Source organism: Vipera berus (genome assembly GCF_964194415.1).
Source record: "Vipera berus genome assembly, chromosome: 8".
In the NCBI taxonomy this organism is placed as follows: domain Eukaryota; kingdom Metazoa; phylum Chordata; class Lepidosauria; order Squamata; family Viperidae; genus Vipera; species Vipera berus.
In genome coordinates this window covers 20,950,238-20,969,515 of record NC_138211.1, presented here as the reverse complement: position 1 = coordinate 20,969,515, position 19,278 = coordinate 20,950,238, and the positions used below count along the sequence as shown (strand labels likewise).

General features: G+C 42.5%; 1 protein-coding gene across 2 annotated transcripts in view; it reads right to left on the bottom strand.

Moving 5' to 3' along the window:
- The window catches only part of KAT6A (lysine acetyltransferase 6A), a 71,776-nt gene extending 54,675 nt beyond the window's left edge, over nucleotides 1-17,101 (bottom strand). The window contains exons 1-2 of one of the 2 annotated variants that reach the window (XM_081334038.1): nucleotides 16,966-17,101; nucleotides 14,638-15,550 (exon numbers count right to left, since the gene is read on the bottom strand). In XM_081334038.1, coding sequence (XP_081190164.1) covers nucleotides 14,638-15,240 — 603 coding nt within the window. In that variant the 5' untranslated portion in view covers nucleotides 15,241-15,550; nucleotides 16,966-17,101. Of the gene's footprint in view, nucleotides 1-14,637; nucleotides 15,652-16,965 lie in introns of those variants that run through there. The other variant, XM_081334039.1, reaches the window with a different exon arrangement.
- Nucleotides 17,102-19,278: the final 2,177 nt, after the last annotated feature.

Genomic DNA, 19,278 nt, shown 5'->3' with positions numbered 1-19,278 from the left:
ATTTTTAAAATTAACTCTTGCTGTAACAAAGATTCGTGTTATTAACATGAATGGCTTTTCTTGTACCAAACAAGAAGAGGCAAACATTTCTTATTTCTGTAAAAAGCATTTATTACTGGTTCAATGAGCATGTTCTATCACATAAAGAACAACCATTTCAAAAACAACTTTATGGCTGACAGTATCTCGGTTCGGAGCTTCCCTTTGGCAATGACAAGGAAAGAAAAATTAGTTTCTAAACCTGGGACTCCAGTCTGAAGAAACAGATATAAAAATATCCAAAGTAATGACAATGTCATAAAGTGAAGTGGGGAGGAGAGGAGATAAAACGAGAATGGATAGCTTAGTTAGTATTTTTAAAATACATTTTGCTGGACTGTCTAGTTTATACTGAACATCATAATGTGTTTTTGTCCTTTTATTAGCCACGATTTGCACTGAAGCTCAGATCAACCCTTGCTACTGACCATATTGACTATATCCCTCCGTGGAGTTGCAGAGTTGGATGGTAAACCTTAATTCCTTCAAAGTTTGCAATTTACTTTTGTGTAAATACATGGCTGCATGCATCTTCTCTAGCCTCACTTGGGGTACCTTTACTTCTTAAGCCCCTGTTTCTTCCAAAGTCCCCTTTATTCTATGTCATACATCTCTGCATTCCAATACCCTGACCAACAATTGTGCAATATCCATGATCCTGGAGCTGTCTCACAACACACACAGCAACAGAACTGCACTCACATACTGACTCCACAACTAAAAGATAATCATAAACATAAAAATAGGACTGCAAACATCACATCCTCTTCCAGCAAAGGAAAGCGAATACCATGGTAAGGTCACTGTGTTATATTTGCCTTCAAGGATCTTCTTTTCCATCCACATTCTCTTCCATGTAACAGCATACAAACAGAGTCCTGCTACAGCCCATTGTTAAAACAGACAATCCTACAACCTTCCATAATCTTCCTCCAGCCTTACTTTCGTGTGCAGAGAAATTCCAAAGGGTCTACTACTAATCAGCACAGCAGTCACAAGCCATAAAACTGCAGATGGAAAGTACTCTACTCATGTTGAAACACCATTTTGTAATTTGGCTGTTACTGCATAGGGAAAGAATAAAAACCCTTCCTTTCCACTTTAAATAGAAAATACAGAATTCCTGAACTGTGGAAGACAACACAAACTGCTAAAGTAACTACATATCTCATCCCACAAAATTGCTTATATTGAATATAACTCAACCAAGTTTTTGCCAATTCCTGCAAAACAACTAACTCTCAGAACCCCACATGGAAAAGTAATGAACAGTAAATGTGCCTAATTTTCTATTATACACATATCATCCTAAAACGCTGAAAGGAAGAAATAATCCCTTTAAAGCTTAAGTTTAAATAAAGTTGTGTAAGTTGCACAGGCTTAAAAGAATGTACCTTGCAGTATAATCAAGCTGAATTTTATTAGCACATCATAAAAATTTGAAGGGAAACATTTTGGTAGATAATCATAGCAGAATGGAGTTTTGCTTCACATATTTATACAGTACAGGTAGTCCTCGACTTACAACCATTTGTTTAGTGACCGTTCAACAGCACTGGAAAAAAGTGATTTATGACTAGTTTTCACACTTACAACCATAGTAGCATCCCCATGATCACGTGATTAAAATCCAGACACTTGGCAACTGGCATGTATTTATGACAGTTGCACTGACCTAGCGTTATGTGAATTGCCATTTGTAACCTTCCCAGCTGGCTTCCAACAAGCAAATGGGAGAAGCCAATTTGCTTAATGAAGGCATGATTCACTTAATAACTGCAGTGATTTTGCTTAATAATTGTGGCAAAAAAGGTCGTAAAATGGGATGCAACTCACTCAACCCTCTTCTTTAGCAACTGAAATTTTGGGTTCAATTGTGGTCATAAGTCGAGGACTACCTGTATGGTAAAGAAGCAAGTAGAGATATAATATGATTTACCCTTATGTAGGAAAAGCAAGAGTAGGCTGCAACTGTTACTGAGATTAGACTCAGCTGTACTGTACAGATCTTTTAAGCATTTTTTAAATTGAAAGTTGACCACATTTGTTCTTAAACACTTTAAATTTAAAGATACCAAAAAAATTCTGGTTTGAACCATGGCTAATTGTTACTATCTACAGTCCATATAATTACTAATAAAAGGGAACAGGCTCATCATTGGGAGGTGAAGACAGGGCAATTTAACAGTTTTTCTATACATTGGTCATTCTTAAATAACCCAGCAAATAAATCTGGAAGCTAATAGCTGACAAAGTATAGCAGCCAATCTCCCACATATTGGCAGATTGAACGAATCACCTTCCAATTAACTCCTCCCCACTTAGTTAGCTTTAATAAGCACAGACGGAAAAGGTTGCATTCAAGTCTGTTAAAGAGAGGTTATGCCAGCACTAGAGTCCATTAACATTATAACAACTGTTTTAACTGGGGGAAAAAAATGTTTAAGGTATTATAGCTGGCTGAAGATGCCTTGTGCTTTAGCCGTTAATATTTGCAACATTTTTAAGTTTGGTTCCTACAGCAACTCCTTTAATCAAATAAAGGCAGCATTTTCCTATGGCACCTTTTTGGGGGGGATGGGACCTCAGCTCCTGCATCTTTACCTAGATGGGCTCCGTTACGGCCTTTCTGACTAAATGCCAATAGTCTGTCATGTTCTTTGTTTAAAATTCCAACCCGGGCTCCGCTTCCTCCTGTTGCTTTGTTTCTTGTCACTATTATGGAAACGCACAAATGGATACCATTTACACAATACGCTGTGTTTGTTATTAGGAATCATTTCACCTGTTTACCAACCCGGTGAAGAAAATTCAGACTAATTTTGTGGCACTGGGGTTTCCAGAGTTACGCACAGATGGCGGCCATCTGTTCCGATCATGACTCTCCCCTGTCAGATAAACAAGCTGGAATACAGCGACTCATCTAATCCTGCTCTGGTTGGAACAGACCCCCCTCAAAGGGGGTGAGGTCTGCTCTCATCTTACTTCGGTCCTCCAGCAACCACAAAGAATTTTTTTTTTTACATTGGCTCCATCCAAACCAAATATTCCACAAGCAATATGTCTGTTTTCTGCCGGCTCCAAAGTTTGCTCAGGAGGAAATGCAATGTTAATGAAATGGAAATGTAAAGACCAAGAGATTACTTCGATATCTTCAACAAGTCACCTGTCTTTTGAAGATTTTCAAAAGTTTATTCCAGACATGCCATTAGAGACGAATGACCAACTTGTTTAAAATACTAAAAATTCCAACAGAACATTGCAAACCTGGTGCTTATTTGTGCGGTTTTTAAATCCCAGATTAAAATATATTAACCAGGTAGAAAGTGTCTTTTTTTAAAAAAAAAAAGAAATGTAGAAATAATGTAGAAAAGAAATCAAGGATCAAAAGCTTTTTGAAAGAAGATGATCACAGTTAGGCAACTAACTTTTAATGTGAAGTACCTCCCTTTGGGAGGGACGCGGTGGCTCAGTGGGTTAGGACGCTGAGCTTGTCGATCAGAAGATCGGCAGTTTGGTGGGTCGAATCCCGAGTGCCGCGTAACAGAGTGAGCGCCTGTTACTCGTCCCAGCTTCTGCCAACCTAGCAGTTCGAAAGCACATAAAAAATGCAAGTAGAAAAATAGGGACCACTACGGTGGGAAGGTAACAGCGTTCCGTGCGCCTTTGGCGTCTAGTCATGCCGGCCACATGACCACGGAGACGTCCTCGGACAAGCGCTGGCTCTTCGGCTTTGAAACGGAGATGAGCACCGGCCCCTAGAGTCGGAAACGACTAGCATGCATGTGCGGGGGAACCTTTACCTTCCTTTACCTCCCTGTGAGAAAGCAATTCCATAATTTTGAGACTTCTAAACCTTAATTAAATGGGTAATACTTAAGAAAGGAGATATTTTCTGCCCTGAATTTGGATTGAGGCATGTTTTTAAAATGTATTTTATCAGGAAAATCCAAACAAAGTATCACACCAATAGGAGAAAAGGATGAATTATGATTATGAAAGTATTATATACATTTTTTTTCTGTTAATTCCTTCCCACACTTTGTCATGTTTAGCTTAGTTAAAGATCAAAACTGATAGACTGAAGCTAAGGAAGAGCATGGACAATCAACATGCCAAGCAATGCCATAATCTCTGATTGTGCTGTTGTTGTTAGTTGCGAAGTCGTGTCCGACCCATTGCGACCCCATGGACAACATGATTGTGTAAGAGGGACAAATAGTCTCTGACACCCACAAAATGGCCTGAATCATTTTTAAAGGTAGCTTCATTCATCCAATTTCAATTGGACGTCCCCAAGGCCTAGGTTTGTCTTCCAGTAGCAGAGCTAACTGATAAGACAGCACAAACCATCTTAAATAGGATTCGCAGAATAACCTGGATATATTTCACATATGAAGCTCATCTTAAAGGAAAGTATGATCTACTGGCCCAGTGATTCTGTCTCCTACCAATCATAAGCATAAATATAAAAACAGAACACCTCATCTGGATTTAATGAAAGGAAGAATTATCATCAGTTCACAGGAGCTTATATCCAAAAACTATTTCCTCCAGATGTTTCTACATATGTATAAAATCATAGTGAGGAGGATACGGAACCCTTAGAACAACCATTATTGAGAATAGGTTTTGCATGACCTCAGATAGGAAACCTAAGATGCAGAAAATGGCAAGAACCACCATAACTCAATGTCCCAACTCCCAGGCTCAAAAGTGGAGAACAAAGGAATTACAAAACTGGAACAAGCTATTTAAGCCATCTAGTCTAAACAAATAAAAATATCACTTCAGACTGTTCAATTTTATCAATCAGTGACTAAATAATGTGAAATTTAAATAAAGCACGGAGGGTAAACAAAAAATACTACTTTCCTATGAGAAAATAAGCAACTCACTAGTGCCATGGTGACGAACCTATCGCACGCGTGCCACAGGTGGCATGCAGAACCCTCTCTGTGGGCACACGCACCATCGCCCCAGTCCTAGGCCTTCAGCTGAGTTTTATAAAACCTTTTCGCTTTAGGCCTCCACCGCCGTGTGCAAAAAAAAATAAAATAAAAGGTTTAATCAATCAATCAATTTCAACTTCTCACGAAAAAAAAAGATCTTGCAAGGTTGGAATTGATTGAACTTTTTAGTCCCACCCAGTCTGCTGTTACCACTGCAGCCACGGCCACCCAATGGACCATATCCACTCAATTGGCCACGCCCACCCAATGGGCCACGCCCACCCGGCATCCGACGATACATAAGTGGTTTTGGGTTGCAGTTTGGGCACTCAGTCTCTAAAAGGTTCACCATCACTGCACTAGTGCCTTCAAAATGCTGTGTAAAACCACCTAATGTTTCAGTTACTTCTATTCTTAGGCTACACCTACTCTCAGCATGCAATGTTCCATTTCCTCTACAGGACGGTTGTTGGCTGCTGCACCCTTGTTTAACACAAAAAGTACCTTTCAGTTTAGGATCTTTCATAAGGAATTTTAAGAGACCGATAATGCTACGTCAACAAGAACTAAAATTAGAATTAGGTTTTAAAAGACACTTTGCTACTGTACACCTCTCGATTTTTTTTCCTTCCTTGTTTTTTCTGCAAGTGAAAAGTCCTTTTTTTTTTAAATCAATCAAGTGTTGATCATTGGTTGCATCAGGAACTGACATCTGGCATGTCGCCTAAGCTTCATGTCATAGGCTGAGACAGAGTGACGGGCCTAAAGTTGCCAAATTGGACTAGAACTCACAATCTCCTGGTTTCTAACCTGGCGCCTTAAACGGGTGGACTGAACTGGCCTCAAGCCTTCACCTTGATCTGTTTTCTAAATTTAAAAAAAAAATCAAACTAAATACATTTTGTCTTAGTTTAGCTAAGGTTTTAAGCTGAGTCTATAAATAACTATTCAAACATAATTAGAACTAAATCCGCTAGAGCTTGCTAAGAGGAATATCTTGAGGAAACTTCGTTCAAAGGTTGCCTCAAATCAGAGAGGCAATCCCCAGCATTATAACTACAGATATAAATAGCTTGTTTACTTCCTCCCTGGGCTAAGCAGTATTAGCTATTTTCCTTTTGGCAAAAGGAACTGCGGCTGTATTACAAAACTACTCTCATTAGTAAGAACAGAAATTATTTGGATTATGCTCTCTTATGACTAAAGATTTCTCTGGCAGAATGTTTCATTTAAAATAGCTCTAAGCAATCCATCCAAAAATGCCAATAAAGCAGAAGATTTTAATAACATTGGGCTATCTTACCATTTAAAATGGATAAAAAAAACGGTGATTAAAACAGATTTCTAAGAGATAGCCAACAAAAGAAACTTGTAATGATCACGTTTAAAATGAAATCTGAGCACAAATATGTTAAAATACAGACACACAGAATCTTTTGGTGAAACACTGGTTTACCCAATTAAGCTTCTAGAAGATTTTGCATCCTGAAAGAATAAGTAAGCAATTTTGCTGGGATTCACAAATAAAGCCAAACAAAAATCCTTAATTCATAGATACATTCAATAAATATTGCATAATGCAAATGGGCTGCATGACAAGAAATCTGAATCGTATTTATTTAAAATATAAAATACGTGGTTATTAAAAAAAAATTAATTGTAACAGCAAATTTGTAACATACACACATACATATATATGTATGTGTGTATACATATACACATACACACACACACACACACATATATATATATACAGTATATATATCAAGTGGCAGGGCCTAGCTAACCTTGGGTGATCTCAAAAGGGAACCAAGAGTAGATTGGGATTTTATTACCGTAGATGGGAGACTACCAGGCTACTGATTAGGAAATTAAATCAAATCAGTTTTATTACAGTCAGAGACCAGCAGAGATCAAGACTTCTTAAAAATATGCTGCAAGTAAACTACCCTATTTTCTCAGAAAACTATACTGGTGTTTCAATTAAATCACTGCAAATTGAGCTGGACTCAAATGAAACTTTATCTTGTATTTTATTTATATGGTAAATTGTCTTGATTCATTTTACAAAATCAATTTATTTTATTACTGCTTCGAATATTTGTGTTCTAAGATAGTATAGATCAGGGGTGTCAAACTGCAGGCCCGCAGGCCGGACGCATCATCTGGAAGCTGCGCCCACCCCATTGCCAGCAATGGCGAAAAGGCTCTGATACGTTGCGCGACGTCACGAGTTTGACATATCTGGTATAGATCATTGAGAGCTAGACTACACACAGCAGGATTAGAAACCAAATGCCAGAAACATACATTACCAGGTCCTCCTCCAGATGGATCACCATCATATCTTTTGTTCTCTCCACAAGACTAGTGAGGTGTCAGATACCTTGCAACATTAGTACACATGCTGTCAAATGATACAACTTTTTTCAATAAATCAAAACGGCTCTCTACTAAGTTAAACTATCACTTGGAAATGGCAAGTCAGAAGAGCAAAAAACCTATTACTGACATAATGTAGTATCATGAAACTCCGTAAGCATTTACTCAGCACTTTTGAGGACCGCAAAAGCAAACTGATGCACCAATTCATACGTATGAATTCTACAATTCTTCTGCTACTTGCTATTAAAATTGCTCTCCACAAAATCTGGCATGTGTAGATAGTCCTCGACCCATGGCCACAAGGGACCCCAAAATGTCATTGTTAAGTGAGATATCTGTTAAGTGAGTTTTGCCCCATTTTATGACCTTTCTTGCCGCCATTGTTAAGTGAATCACTGCAAATGTCAGTAACACGGCTGTTAAGTGAACCTGGTGTCCCCATTGACTTTGCTTGTCAGGTCACAAAAGGTGCCCCATGTTATGCTAGAATTAAGATGATCCCACGAGTCATCTTAATTTAACAATTCAAAACTGTTTCAAAGGACATGCACAGAACAGGACTCAACAGCACCATCCCTCTACCAGTAATTCTGTAGAATTAGAAGCATTCAAAAACTTTTGACATGCCACGCAATATTTTACTGACTATGACTCCGAAAATATTCGTAGCACATACAATAGGGCAGTGATGGCGAACCTTTTAGAGACCGAGTGCCCAAAAACCACCTTGCCCCTGCCCCACCCCCGCCTCTCCTGCCCGCAGGGCCACCCACTGCCTCCATGGCCCACCACACCAGATCGCCCAGGCGGTCCAGCAGCGTTATGGCGGCCACACCCTCTGCCCGCGCCCCGCAACATCATCTGCACGCGATGGGGTGCGAGGGCGGAGTCTTGTCCTTGCTTACCGGCTCTCATGTCCTTGATTGCGCTGCTCTGTGCAGGCTGCAGCCAGGGCCACTCTCCTCTGGGGGAGGGCTGCTGGTGAGGAGGGGGCCACAGGGGGTGGTGGAGCTGGGGCGATGGCGTGCGTGCCCACAGAGAGGGCTCTGAGTGCCGCCTCTGGCACACGTGCCATAGGTTCGCCACCACTGCGATAGGGCTAAGCAACCAGGCAGTCTCCAGCTGCTTTGGGTCAGAACTCTTCTAATGCCTTGCAATTGAACATGGTGTCTGGGCTAGTTTGCAAATTCAAGATATTCAGACTCTCACCAAAGGCCAAGAAAAGTAAATTGCTGGTAAATTGCTGGAAATAGTTGAGTCAGTTCAATGAACAGCCAAGAAATAAGGTAAGTATGAATTACCAAACAAGCAAACGTGGAAGATTTTCTACTTCTTAAATTGGAAAATTATATTTAAAAGCTAGGGAAAATATTAATGCCCTGGCAATCATAATTTATTAGTTCGTCTTGGACAAGGAACTACAGCTAATGGAACACTTCCTGGTTTGTTTGCCAGTTCATGAAAAGAGTGAAGGCATTCTCATATTTAGTTTAGGTTATTAAACTGAAATACAATGATCCAAACAAAGCAATATCATCTAACCACTGTTTCAGGTCAATTAAGTTCTGAATCACAAAGAGTTGTCTTTATGTCTTGGCACAATACATTGGCTCCCATTCAATGAATTGAGTTATTAGCCAATATAAACAGGCATTCTCCATAATTTACTAGATGGTGTTTCTTTTGAAGCATTGGGGGGGCCAAAGATAACATTTACTTTGAGAATTAGGAGCAACTATTTTAGAGGTTTTCCAAAATATAAGCTGCTAGACTTTCCTAACATAGGTCCCTCCAGCTGTTATGGACCACAACTTCCAACAGAAACAAACAACAGGAGTTCCAGGCACAAATATCTGAAAGCTCTCAGTTTCTCAAATAATTTTCCCTAAGGAATCATATATCACTCTTTAAAATAAGGAAACTTTTATTCTACAAGACTTTTCAGAATGCTATAATTTAAAATATTTTATTAGAAAGTTTCAAGACTGTCATACTTTAGATAATTAGATAATTTAGATAATTTAGATAATTTAATTTAGATAATTTAATTTAATTTAGATAATTAGATAATTAAATTTAATTTAGATAATTTAGATGCTAAGCTTGTAAGCCACCCTGAGTCTTCGGAGAAGGGCGGGATATAAATGGAATTAAAATTAAAAAAAAATTAAAAAATAATTCAACTGTATCTGAAAAATGGCAAGATCATTTTACAAAAGAACATGAACTCAATCAGCCAACATACACAAAATAGTTCTGCACACACAACTTGCAAATTTTACAGTATTTAGTAAACAAGTATTTCTGTACAAACCACACCATAGTTCAGCTTACAAGACAGTAGTATTTCTGCAATTTATAATAAATAAACTTTGTAAAAATGATCCCACACATCAAAGTACATTTTTTCTAAAGTTGTGTTGAACAGCTGGCAATGAAAGGGCTAGGTAAATTCACTCTGAAAATTATGTTGAACTATTTATCTATTTACAGGTAGTCCTCAACTTAGAATAATTCATTCAGTGACCATTCAAAGTTACAACAGCATCAAAAATGTGACTTATGACCCTTTTTCACACTTACAAATACTGCAGTATCCCATGGTCACATGATTAAAATTCAGGCGCTTGGCACCTGGCTCATATTTATGACGGCTGCATAGCTGTCACCTTTTGCGATCTTCTAACATGCAAAGACAATGGGGAAGCCAGATTCACTTAACAACCTTAACAACTGCAGTGATTCACTTAACAACTCTGTCAAGAAAGATCATAAAACGGGGCAAAACTCACTTAACAAATGTCTCACTTAGCAACAGAAATTTTGGGCTCAATTGTGATTATAATTCGAGGACTTATCTGCATTTGTTTTTGGCAGTGCCTGACTCCAGACCAACTCTGTATTAACCTTACAAAACACATCAGCATAACTGAGTGAACCTTCATTATCAAAGTACAACATGTGTACAGTGAAAGGAGATGAAATATATTAGACAGACAGCTCCGTAGTTCAAACACGAGCGCTATGTCTCACTGTTTAAGGACCTGAACTTTAAGAAAATATTACCAAGAGGCTCTTTGTGGACTTCTAAAACAATGTTAATAAAAACATATGGATTTTCAGACTGTTCCTTTATATTACACTTTAAAAAACAACCATGCTCCATTCACAACAGCATATGAAGATGCTCAAAGGAGTGACAATTGAGAAATTAAACTGACAGATAATAAATTAAGTGCCGGTGCTGCTTACACACTAGCAAAAAGCATGCAAAAATATTCAAATGTTCTCCAAGATGTATAGCACTACCTTCTTGAAACAGTTTGATAAAGGACCAATTATTTTGGATGTGGACTAGGAGACAGCATCTGTTTACACTAGGTTTGTTTTTAACAGCTTGTCTGGTAGCCCAGAAGCAAATAGGAATTCCCCTCCACAAGTCTGGTGGAGGGGAGAGTCTTCCACTCATTCAATTGTTTCCCTGATAGTCATAATAAAAAGAAACATCTCTATAGTCAACAAAGAAATATAAGCTAATTACTGCACTGGCCAGCAATTCCTAAAGTCTATAGATTGGAATCACATATTGCCTAAGAAATAGTTTTAAACATAATTTGCTGAATAAGTCCCAATGGTAGGATCCATGCAATACAGTACTATATAGCAAGTCATAGACCATAGTTTACAAAACAATGTGACAGTGGTCATACAACACACTAACCAAAACCAAACAAACCACATCACAGGTTAGTATTAAATTCTGATCTAAATAAAAAAACCACAAGCATCACAAAGCCAAATCCTAACTAGGCCTTCTTAGAGATAATTCACTGGGACAAATTTTATAAACTTTTCTGTATGATACTTTCAGACTGTAAGCTTAATAAATAAATATTCTTTATCTAGGAATCAAAATCAATGTCTTCTTCCTTTCTCAAACATATCCTCCCTAGATCGCTACTGTATTCTGCTGGGCATACTGTAACATAGCTAGTACAGTATGGCCACTTCAAAACTAAAAGTCTCACTCTTGTCTGGAATGTTTAGTAGAAATGTCCAAGTATTAAGGAGAGAAAAAAGAAAGAAGAGAGTTTTAGGGGGGAAAAAGGGCTGCTGCCAGAGCGGATAAGTGTACACCTAAAAAGTGAACACTAAAGTTATTTGGGGATTTTACAGTCCTACATCATTACATAGACGTTGCTTATGTTATGGTACAGACATCAGGACAAATATGCAGAATTAGTAGTTAAATATGCCCAGAATGAAGGTGCTATGTCAACATGTAAAAGAATGGAGGCATTGGGATGCAAGATACCTTTCCACAATACAAGTTGAATTGTTCAGTGAAATCCACATGCTTCCTTCATACTTTTCTGTAATCTCACCCTAGTAATATTTGGGATTAATTAATTGCCACAGGGCAGGAAATTAACCGGCAGAGAAGAAAAAGAGTGGGGCAGCTAAGATTGTCTCAGGCAGGAGAGCTGGATTCAAAATTCTCCTAACGTGAATCATACTGTTATTTTTCTCCGATCAATCTATCTCACACAGCTAACACAGGAGGTAAAACCAGATATAATATACAAAATATAGTTCCCCTTAAAAGGGAAGGATTGTAGGTTTCCAGAAATACAGAACTTTTCCATTTAAGCAAGACAGTAAATGTAACAAGTCAGGATAGACACTAAAGCAGGGGTCTTCAAACTTGGCCCTTTTATGACTTGTGGACTTCACCTCCCAGAATTCCTCAGCCAGGCACACTGGCTAAGGAATTCTGGGAGTTGAAGTCCACAAGTCATAAAAGGGCCAAGTTTGAAGATCCCTGCACTAAAGCAACACTGATTGCTCTAGCAAGGAGATAGGCAAATAAGACTTGAGAAAGGCAGAACATAAATCTAACAAATAAATATCCCCCCCCCAAAATGTAAACAGGGTTACAGAGTAATATTAGACTTTACATTGGCAATTCATTTACTTCAAGATTTCAAATCTATCAAGACTCAAAAAAATGTGTAACTTTAAAACTGTCAACATAATTGACATACTGTATACAGAAAAATCATTCAGAGACCAATGGTACTTTAAAAATCAAGGAGACCTTAGAATGACAACATCATGCAGGTAAGCTATAGAGCAGACCCAAGCCCCAGCTTGCTAAATTCTCTGCCATAAGCTACATCCTTGACTAGCAAAAGTCTTAATGGTCACATTGCTGTCCAACAGGTTGCCCAATACTATTCTTATTCAATGTAAAGGTGAGCTGAGTTTGGGAGCCAACTATTTGTCATCCAACAAGCTCGGGCTTAGAAAAAGATCGAGTAGCTTTCCAACTTCCTTCTGTGGACACTTCACTGTCAACCTAACTGTTACAGACTATTACACCACTCCCATTGGAATTATACTTAAGGCTCATCAAGCAAATATGTCCCTCAAACTTTCTTCTCTTGCTCCTGTATCAGATTCCCAATTTTATCCTCTTCCTACTTCTGAAAGCAACTGTGCTTTAGGACTAGTTAAAGGAATTCAAGTGCGTACTAGGACTGTGCAGTGCTTTGGATTTGAAGTACTCTTGCTGGATGCCACTGTTAATGTAGTACCATCTGCGCTCTTTAAATCAGCCGCATCCTTTCCTAAGATCACCCCCCTGCAGTTGCTGTGTGATCTCAGGAAAAGTCATAACTGATTATGAGTTACAAACCAGTGCTTTATTGATGCTCCAAAATACCTTTTAGGATTTAACTCTGAAGCAACGCGTAGCCCTTTACTTATTACGCTAATGATAGCCACTGAATAACACTAACAAGGGATCAATAAAGACTAAGGGAAGAACAACAGGGCAAAGTATGTTTATCACACTCTGCTGGTAACCTGGGACTAACCTAAAATTATAAATGCAGTTTCAGAATAACAAGAGTTGGAAGGGACCTGGGGGGTCATCTAGTCCAATCCCCTGTTCAAGCAGGAGACCCTATACCACAGGTCTGCAACCCGCGGCTCCGGAGCTGCATGCGGCTCTTTCAGCCGTCTCCTGCGGCTCCCAGTCCTCTGCCATGTGCAGTCCAAAAAAACAACAGTGGGACTAAAAAAGTTCAACCCATCAATTCAAATATGCAGGGTAGGTGCATATCTCGCCTTGGCTCCACTCTTCAGTCAACCCCTGTTCTGCGCATGCGCGCATGTACGCACATGCGCATGCATTTTTTGCGGCTCCCAGTTTTTCCTTTTGTGAGGGAACCGGTTCCGAGTGGCTCTTTCACTGTTTCAGGTTGCTGACCCCTGACCTATACCATTCCCAGACAAGGTAAGAGTTCAGGTAAGAGTTCCGTTTCAGGAAAGATTGTAAGAGCAAACACTGAATATATTTTATAACATTATTCAAGATAGTAGCTCAGAGAAAACTGAAAAGTTAGAGCCTATCTTGAACAATAATGTAACAACTCAATAATATCAAGTAAGAGATATGACTGTTATATTCTTTTAAATACACACAAATGCTATTGTAAGGACACCTTTGAGTCAAGCTTGATTTTTGATACAAACATCAGATGTTCTTGGCAATAACATCAACATGATTTGCAATTACCATCTTGATTTCCCAATCTAGTTTACAGTCCTGGAGCTCCTGGTGGTCTCTAATCCAAGAACTACCAGGATGAGCACTATTTAATTACAAAGCTCATTTAAAACCAGCCAGGGGTTGCCACCCAAGGCCCCCACATTTAGGATTATCAATTGACACCATTACATTAAAAACTAAATTTTTATCTTGCCATATTAAATCCATCCCTATTTTTGAGAGGATCTGGGAATGTGAGTAACATGCATACTTAATAAGATAATGAAAAAATATTCCCACTGACAAATTTTACTCTCCCGTGAAACAACCAGTAGCAGTGACCATTATGCACTAGATAAATTTAGTACATATGCCATCCTTCAAAAATGATTCTCTCAGGGGTTTTTTTTTACAAAATTTTCCAGGCTGCTTATTGATTATATATCACCTTAGAGAATTTACATATACATTCTCAAAAATCCTCTCAATAACCTTGCAAGGTAGCACTGTAATCTTGACACTGCAGATGGCGTAGCCTGATAAAGAGAGGTCTTGATATTAAAGTCAGTTTCTGAGCCAAGAACTGAACTGGAAAATTCCAGCACACAGCTTACTAGTTACACAATTCTGCAACGCTACAATTCAAGGTAGACCTGGATATCATTGGTTACCACTAGCAAGATTCAGCAAGCATGCAATTCTTACCTTATCTTTTTCGTGTGGAAGGAGTGAAACTGGAGGAAGACAAGAAAGAGATTCACAACTCTCTTTCCCATCTGCATTTGTGGCCGCTTTCGTGTTGAGCTGATACAAAGGTCCATCTTTAAGAAGTCGGCCATGGCCAACAGCACGCTTAACGGCCAACCGCAACTGCTGGTGAAAGGTAGAAGGGGCACTGCTGGCAAACAAAGCTGACACATCCTTCTGCCCTTTCAAGTAACGTTCAATGTTCTTCAAAGAGGAACCAGAAGATTCTGCCAAGCCCTCAACTGCCCGTTTAATCAGTTTATTCCAGTCCACATTTGGTTTACCATCCAACTTTCCATGGTTCCGTGGTTTAGGAAGTGCTATTCGCCCAGGGTTATCTGGATCCTTATAGGAATTAAGTCCTTTATTAGAAACTTTTAAAATAGTCCCATCTTTAACACTCAGTTCCAATTGTTCCAGGACAGTTTTGCGATCCAAACCATGGGATGAAGACACAGCATTGCATATCCTCTCCTCTGACGGCCGTTGTTTTTGCTTCTTGACCTTTTTAATTGCCTCCAAAATCCACTCAGTGTACAGCGGGTTAGCGAGTTTTACCATGGTGAAAAATTCTTTATATCCATAGAGTCGTTATCCCTTATCCCTATGCTGAAGGAGTTTCACACAATGGGAAAACAGATGATCGGAGAAAGAGGACCAGTTAATCATAGCATATGCGTTTTTTTGGCCCCAAATTGCTCTTATTTTTTCAAACAAGAGTATTTCCTACTTCTGATTCATGTTTTCCAATTAGCCCCTCCCCCCCAAAAAAAAAACAGACGAAAAAAATGTATCACACAAGTAAAAAAAGATGTCAATACATTTCATTCCACTGCTTTATATTCCCAATTTGACAGGCAAGACTGTGCACCTGAAAGAAAATCAGGGGGGAAAAAATAACTATAAATGAAGCAATTTATCAGAATTCATGAAAACATTGTCGGATTTTATTATCTCACAACAGCACTGTTTACAAACATCTCTCCCCCAATTACCCCTAAGAATACTTTACTAATCAGGGGTCTTCAAACTTGGCCCTTTTATGACTTGTGGACTTCAACTCCCAGAATTCCTCAGCCAGCGTTGCTGGCTGAGGAATTCTGGGAGTTGAAGTCCACAAGTCATAAAAGGGCCAAGTTTGAAGACCCCTGAAGTGAAACTGAACTGGTATTTTAAACAGCAGTTATCAGTACATTTTTCTCCCCCCCCCCCCACAACAACTCTGAACTTTTGGCAGCCAGATTTATCTAGACCAGGCACTCCAGATTTACACCACCGCCGAGGCAAACTCCTCGAGAAGAAACGGAGAAACAGTGAGAAGAAAAACCAAACTCCTTCTACCCCGCACAAGACTTGAAAACAAACCCAAAGGCGGCCAAACGGGGACAAGCGGCACGGTCAAGAGTTCCGGAGGGGAAACTAAAATCGGGGCAAGTCAGCCGGCCACTTTCTCCAACTCTCCTGCCCGAATTAAAGAAGGACCCGCACAAGATCCGCAGCTCGACGGGCATCGCCGCCGCGAAACAACTCCAGGCTGCGCCGGATTGCCTCGGCGGAGAGGAGCCGGGAGAGGCTCTGCCGAAACTAACTTTCCCCGGGAAACTTTCCATCCTCTTTGCAAACCGCCAGGAGCGGCTGCCGGGCCGGGACGGTCCCCGGGCCGCCAGAGCAGCGCGGCGGGCGCATCTCTCCGAAGGCGACGGGGAACCCCGAGCCTTTCGGAGATGCCCGCCCCAGAGAAAGGCAGCCTCGTTTATGCCAAGGGCAGAAGCGGCCACGCAGGAGCCGGATCGGCGGGCGGGCCGCGGCCGCTCCGAGCCCAGAGCAGCGACCCCGCTCCGCCGGCCCTCCCGGGGGGTCCTCGCCGGGAAAGCGCGGCCCCAGCCAGCCCCCGCCCCCGGCAGCGGAGAGAGGCCTAAGCCGCGGGTCGCCCGCGACGCCCCGGCCGCCCAAGCGCCGCCGCCGCCGCCGCCGCCCCGGCCTGCGAGACTCCCGGAGGACGCTGGGCCGCCGAGGCCGGCCGGGCGGGAGGAGCGGGGCCTGCGGCCCGGCGCTCGGCGAAGGCGGCCTGCACCTGCCGCGGCGCCCGCGGGCGGGCCTGGCGCAGCGCGAGCGTCGGCCGGGCCGGAACAGGCCGCGGGGCCTGACGCGAGAAGCCCGCGCAGGGCCCTTTCTCCCCTCCCGCCGCCGCCGCCGGCTGGGAGACGGCGCGGCGGCGCGGCTCGCGTCCCCCGCCGCCCCGCCGCCGAGGCCGTCCGAATCCCCGCGGCGGCGCCCGAGACTCACCGGGGCCTAGGAGAGGCGGAGCCCAGCCGCCCGAGGCCAGACGGCAGCGAAGACCCAAACTGACACGGCGGCCATCTTGGGTCCCTAGCGCGGCGGAGGGCGGAGAGGCCCTTGGCAGCGGAACAGCCGGCGCGGGGAGGAGTCGGCCGCGGGGGAGGGGTGTGGGAACAGCCTCTCCGCGAGAGGAAAGAGCAGCGGGGAAACGGGGGGAGGAGGGAGGGGTGGCGGGTTGAGGGAGCAGCCCACGGTCTGTGTATGTGTGCGCGGCGCGCGCGATTTGGGGAGAGGGAGGGTGGCGAAGAGGGAGGGAGGGAGCGAGGGAGGGACGGGGCGCCTGCGCAGCTCTGCGCAAGCGCGGAGGCCAGGTTGGAAAGCCGCGAAGCGCGCAGCTTTGCTCCCTGCGGGCGAGGACGGGAGCGGGAGCCTCTGGATCGCTTCTTCGCGCGTTTACTCGGGAGTCGGTCGCCTGCGGCCGGCCAGGGAAGCTTGCAGCACTGTCGTGAGAAGGGCCGCCCCGCCTGACCTGCGTCTTTCCTCTGCGATCCAGGGGGAAGCCGTCGGTCGCCAGTAAGCCAAGCAGACGCGCATCAGCAACCGGGCCAGAGTTGCGCGGCTCCTTTCCGTTGCTCTTTCGCCAGTAAGTTCGAGGCGTGCTTACCCCCGAGCAAGAGGGCGTCTCCAGCCTTGCCAACGGCCCCGATCCCTTCCTTCGGAGCCGCTCCCAAGTTAGCGCATCGGTCGGCGAGAGCTTGGAGTCCTTTGGTCCTCTTTTGCCTCTACTCGAGAGTAAATCGCTCCCGGCCTTCCCACGGGCCTTACGCACGAGTAAGCAACGTTTCTCACCTCCACCGGATCTCTGGGTTTCCCAATAGGGCTGGGGTCCTCAACCTTGACAACTTTAAGACTTGTGGACTTCAAGTCCCAGAATTCCTCAGCCAGCAAAGCTGGCTGAGGAATTCTGGGACTTGAAGTCCATAAGTCTTAAAGTGGCTAAGGTTGAGGAGCCCTGCAATAGGGCTTCCCCATGGGTAAAGTTGCCCACATCAGCCTCGGAGCTGTCTGGCTTCAGAAGTGTCCTTTACTCTCACCCAAGTGTATCCAGCGCTGCACACTGGGCTCAAAAGTCGCCTTTTTGGCCACCTGGATGTGCTCATTCCCGAGCAAAGCGGGCGGACCCCGCTCAGTTCACTGAAGTGTTCAGTTCAAGGGTCTGTTCAGGAAAGCCCTCCATCAACTGTCTAAACGGGCAAAAAGATCTCGCAGAAGTCATGTCCCATTCCAATTGCGGCATATTTGTTCTGAAGTATCTATCCCACCAGTTCACACAGGTCTGACTTCCATGCCTGACAGTTACAGCTGCAAAGGGGCCAAAGCAAAACCATCACATCCTCTCAGGAACTTAAATGATCCAAGGTTATCATAAGGAACTCAGTTCCAACTGTGCACTGATCATCATCGGCTTTCAAGAGAGTGCAGGGTTCATGTCATGCTTTTAGTGAGGGCAGGGGTGCTAGATACGGGCTGGAAACATCTGGATGACCACTAGAGGATGGGAATATCTGTACTTGGTTATTTATGGAATTACTTCAATTGATCGACTTCACAAAGTTCAAAGGACAACTGTTCCACAAAAACACCGACAATCCAGCATACAGAAGCACCCTTTCACATCTCCCTCCAGCTTAGAGGGCTGGGCCCTCGACCCAAATCCCCACAGAAAAGCTGAAGAAGAACTCTTGTGCTTGAATGCAGGTTATCTTCGACTTACGACCGGTCTCTTAGTGACCACAGCTCCAGTAGACCAACCTGAGGGGCACTTACAATCCACATTCAAAGTTCTGATGGTTGGTCTTATGAACACACTTTGGGCGGCTTGCAACTGGGCTGCATTATTAACCATCATGAGTTATGACCACGATGGGCAGGCTCCATGACGGTCATAACTGAAGGACTCTCTGTACTTAAAATTAAAGTGTTGTGTGGAGGTGGTAAAGTGTGTGTAGGGGAATGTAAATCTGAGGAGATGCTAAGATTGTAAGCCGCCCTGAGTCTTCAGAGAAGGGCGGGATATAAATGGAATTAAAATAAAATAAATAAATAAAAATTGCAAAGGGCTTACTTATTTTATTTAGTGCATGGCATCCACAGAAGTCATGCAATCACTGATACAGAAAGTTACTTTCAATTAAGTATCAGCACATACACACACACATACACCACAATATAAGAGACAATATATTAAATTAAAAGCATAACAAAATCATCGTAATATGGAGCCATAGAACTGCAAAAAGCTGATGCAACGACAGCAAA